The sequence below is a fragment of the Labrus bergylta genome, chromosome 2 (genome assembly GCF_963930695.1).
Source record: "Labrus bergylta chromosome 2, fLabBer1.1, whole genome shotgun sequence".
NCBI classification, from domain to species: Eukaryota; Metazoa; Chordata; class Actinopteri; order Labriformes; family Labridae; genus Labrus; species Labrus bergylta.
In genome coordinates, this window is record NC_089196.1 from 1,940,103 (window position 1) to 1,944,616 (window position 4,514).

The following is a 4,514-nucleotide window of genomic DNA, read 5'->3' on the forward strand; positions in this document are numbered from 1 at the left end:
GTTTATTTAACAAAGCCAGGGGCACTGGTGGCGCAGTGGTTATCGGCGCTCCCCATGTATGGAGGCTGTAGTCCTCCAAGCAGACGGCCCAGGTTCAAATCCGACAAATCCGACAAATCTGACTTTCCCATATGTCATTACCCACTCTCTGTCTTCCTGATTTCCGACTCTATCCACTGTCCTCTCTCTCAAATAAAGGCACAAAAAGCCCAAAAATAAATCTTTAGAAAAAATACAAAGCCACATCGAGTCAATCAATGAAGCTCAATCAGACAAATAACTATTCTAAAGCAACCAAACATTATCAAGCAAAACCTGTGAATGAGGTGTAAGAGTGTAGTTATGTGTGTGTATGGGTGTGGTTGGGTTAGTGGATTAGTTCGTGAAAAATGAACTTCCAAGCATGCATGGGATTTAATAACACTTATTTTACTTCGTTCTCTGAAACACAGAAACACAATCACATCAATTCAGCGTGGCTGCATATTACCGGACATCTGGGCCGACAGAATTACACATGGCATCAAAGACCCCTATGCTGCCCCAAAAGTGCCTGTGTGAGACTTACTCAACTTTAACCACATATAAAAACCTACTCAAATACTACAGGTGCCTTTGTACAAGAATGTATATAGCTTTTACGTCCCTGGTACCAGCAGAGAAGTAACAGACAACCAAAGAAACTGACAAAGCCAATGAATCGTTGCAATCAATAAGAAAAGGTTCAAAACTGAATTTAATGAACAAGGTGGGGGTGAGGATTGGACAAAGTGATTGTGCCAAATAAATGAACTCAACAAAACAAAACCAGTCCCAACTAGTTTCTAAATATATTCAAAGGGAAAACTACATAGGTGGCACAAACCAGACTTACCTAGTGTTTCTAACAAAGTCAACTATGTATGTGTATCAAATGTAGGGGAACCCCAATTTACCTTGTCCGACCTCACCACAAATCTTTCAACACAATGATCCACAGTAAGACTGACAGAGCCCATGATCAACAACAAGACTGACAGAGCCCATGATCAACAACAAGACTGACAGAGAGCTCCCACTGCAGAGTTAGTGTGTTATTATATGGAGCCTCTCAGCTGCTGATCATCCAGTGGCTGGGGGAAGCAAGTGATGTTCATTGGGTGATTACCTACAGGGGAACAAATCAAAAGGTCTCAGGCTGCCGGCCATGTAACAATAGCATAATGATTGAACAAGTTAATATACAAATATCAAAAATAAACATGAGAATGGGGGCTGCCAGTGTCCATAAACATGCTTGACATTACTACGGGCTCCACCCATGACACATAAAAAAATAAACTAATTCTAACATAGCTAATTCTGCTAGTTCTCAAATGTAAAGTAGGTATCCGCTTTTCTTATTTCAAACAGCTTCTGCTTGTGTTGCAGTTTCTTCCTCCCTCACTATACATATAATCATGACTGGCTCTTTTTTTTCTCACTTCCTAAGAAGAGGTGTGTTATATTATCAGTGACCAAGTGTGTGCCATCACTTGTCTGAATCACTTTAGACAGTTCGGCTGCAGAGAAACATCAGACATTGGTGCTGGGACTTCATTCAGGTGAGATCTATGAAATTATGAAAGTAGAACTCTTAAAGTCTTTTCATCTTCAGAAAACAACATCCTCCAAGTCAGTGTTGTTCTTTCTTCAGTTTCTTGCAGTATCTTTTCAGGGTCCTAATATGTTATGACAATGTGAAGATGATGATGTGCCAAAAACATTTGAAAACAGGCTGCTTGATCTCTTTAACTCTAGGTTTCAATCTGAAGAATGACTGAAAACTACATTAACGTCACCCACTGGAATGCCAGCTATGAGTATTACCAAAAATTAGATTTCATAAGGCACGTGGTAACATGCATCATCATTAGTATCGGCCTTCCTCTGACGCTCATGGTCATCTATGCTCTTTGCTTTCTGGTATGTACATTACATGACTTTATTCATTTACTGTCTGTGCCATGTGTTTGTGGAACAGTCTCAGGATCAGAATCAGATCAACAATCAATTTTTGAGAGGTAGACAGTTCTTACTGTGTTAAAGCAGTGTGCATATATTGATGTCACATGAGGAGGGTGATAAGAACTGAAAGTCCAGGAGGTGTTCACTGAGCCAGGTTTCAGTGAAACACAGGGCAGTGGATCTGCTAAAGTCTGTATTTGTGCTGTCAGGAGCAGCAGCTCGTCCATCTTGTGTGCTACATAAGTAGACGTTTGCCAGGTAAATGACTAGAATGCAGAGCACAGTCTGAAGTCTCTGCTGCCTCACAGTTTAATTGCTCCATGAGCGGCGTCTTCAGAAAATCCTATCGAGATCTGCTGCCCCTCCATATGGATCAGGCTCAGGGGCAAGGATTCAGTTAAATTGGAGGGTGTGTCGTAAAGACTTGTACAATTAATCAAGAAATGATTTAATAGATAATTGGTATTACATAGTATTGCTTTAACTTTAAAAAAAAATGGAGATTAGTTTTGCAGTTGCTCTTAAACTTGTTAATTATTGAGCCGACATATTAAGGAAATGGAAATATTGTATAAATATTTGTGGTCCTTTTCCTTAAACGATATCAATTGATCAACTTTGTTCTGTGGAATTACTCATTAGCTACTGTGTGCAGCAACCATAAAATACAGTACAAACATTCTGGGAACATGCTGGGAAGAGGCTGAATCTAAAAACTTTTGTGAGCCTATGTTTTTTAAATTTAGCCTCATCATTAGGTCAAATTGTCCAATTTGGTTTATGACTGACAACCAGTGAAACTAATGCTATTATTATAAACTCCAGCTGTTCGTTGTCTTTAATGCTACTACAAGAATAAAGCAGATTTTTGTCTGTTTACATGCTAAAATGAACTGGCCTAATAGTAAACAGTAGGCTAACCTACATCACAATCTTTTTTATAGCACATGAAGATCACATTAGTGTTGTATGTCATTTAAAGATTATTTTTGGGATTTTCATGCCTTTTAGAGATAGGACAGTGGACACAGTCAGAAATCAGGGAGAGAGAGACTCGGGAACCACATGATGGGAAGTAGCCGCAGGTCAGATTCGAACCCGTGCTGCCCTCCTGGAGGACAGCAGCCTCTGTTCATTGGACGCGCGCACTAACCATTTTACTACGTGCGCCCCTGGATTTTGAACTTTTATTATATTTTAATGTTGTCACCAGAAAAGAGATTTTAAAAAAGTATAGCTGCATGTCTGCACATATACCAGTGTGTCAATTACGATGAGAGATGGATGAAAAATACATATATGTTTCTTACTGCAACAGCTGGGCAGAAGAAGGTTTTATTTTTGGGAGAAGGATGAGAACATGTTTAAAACTGATTGTCTTCTTCATATGTTTTTCTGCAGGTACGAAAGGATCATGTGGCTCCAATCTACGTCATCAACCTTCTAATTTCTGATGTAATTCAGGTCTGCTGCCTGCTCATTCAGGAGATAATTCAGAATCAGACTCATGCCATTGTAGATTATATTTACTCTAGTGGCCTGCTGACCAGTGTTTGCTTCATGGTGTGTGTCTCACTGCAAAGGTAAGCTATGTCTGTTTATGACTTTAATATTTCTGACTTATTCTGCACCTTCTCAAAGACAACGTGTCAATCTTTTATTGCAGATATTTGGTCATCGCCCACCCACTGTGGTACCGCTTCAAACGAACCATCAAGATCTCTGTGGTGGTCAGTGTCGTGGCCTGGCTCATTCCTCATGTCATTTTGCTCCCTCCATTTCTCCTCTATTTGTTTCTCCTGGTTCCTGTTAAAGTGATAGGTAGCGTCATCATAATTTTCCTTATCATTCCCTTCCCACTGTTCGTATTCTTCCTGGTTGGGACCTTCAAAGCGCTCTCTGCTTCCGTCTCCGTCCCCTCTGAAGAAAAATGTAGAATTGTTGGAATGTTGGTCCTGGTACTGCTCATTTACACACTGCTGTTCCTGCCCTGGATCATTTTCGCTCTTCTCAAGAACCTGATCATATTTGACCGAACTCTGGGTGTCTTATCTCTCATGTTTATTAAGCTGAGTCCTCTTGCAGACTTAATTATGTATGTTTTCTTGAGAAAAGACTCCATTGGCAAGCTTTGTACCACTGTGAACTGGTGCAGAGTTGTCAACGCTGACACCAACATATAGACAGTATGAATGTCGCCAACATTTTTAAAATTGAGCTCCATGGAGGAAGAGAGAATGAGGAGAAAACAGACCAAAATGTTCTCTCAGTTTTGAACAAATGTATTTCTTTAGCTATGTTGTTCTTCTTGACAGTTAAATACACTTCCTACTCTTCTTAACTTTCTAATCTTCTGATCAATAAAAGCTTTATTTGTGCAGTTCAAGTGGTTGGCATGTCAGCTTTTAAGATGTGAGAGAAGGTCTTATTTATTGTAAATTTGACAAAATGAAATATTATATCACAGTCTCGCTCATTACATTTTAATAATACTATGATATTCAATAAATAAAAGTCTGTTTCAAGAC

General features: G+C 39.5%; 1 protein-coding gene across 1 annotated transcript; it reads left to right on the forward strand.

Annotated features, from left to right (window-relative positions):
* The first annotated feature begins 1,529 nt into the window (after nucleotides 1-1,529).
* On the forward strand, nucleotides 1,530-4,514 carry LOC109985924 (G-protein coupled receptor 4-like). The gene is made up of 4 exons (XM_065962180.1): nucleotides 1,530-1,583; nucleotides 1,780-1,944; nucleotides 3,388-3,569; nucleotides 3,653-4,514. The coding sequence occupies exons 2-4, from the start codon at nucleotides 1,795-1,797 to the stop codon at nucleotides 4,167-4,169; spliced, it is 849 nt and encodes a 282-aa protein (XP_065818252.1). The 5' UTR covers nucleotides 1,530-1,583; nucleotides 1,780-1,794; the 3' UTR covers nucleotides 4,170-4,514.

What these genes read in the sequence shown, in the direction of transcription:
- LOC109985924 (XM_065962180.1), top strand. Translation starts at nt 1,795, where the DNA reads ATGACTGAAAACTACATTAACGTCACCCACTGGAATGCCAGCTATGAG. An exon ending in TCTATGCTCTTTGCTTTCTG is followed by an intron (nt 1,945 to 3,387) that starts GTATGTACATTA and finishes GTTTTTCTGCAG; the next exon opens with GTACGAAAGGATCATGTGGC. An exon ending in GTGTGTGTCTCACTGCAAAG is followed by an intron (nt 3,570 to 3,652) that starts GTAAGCTATGTC and finishes CTTTTATTGCAG; the next exon opens with ATATTTGGTCATCGCCCACC.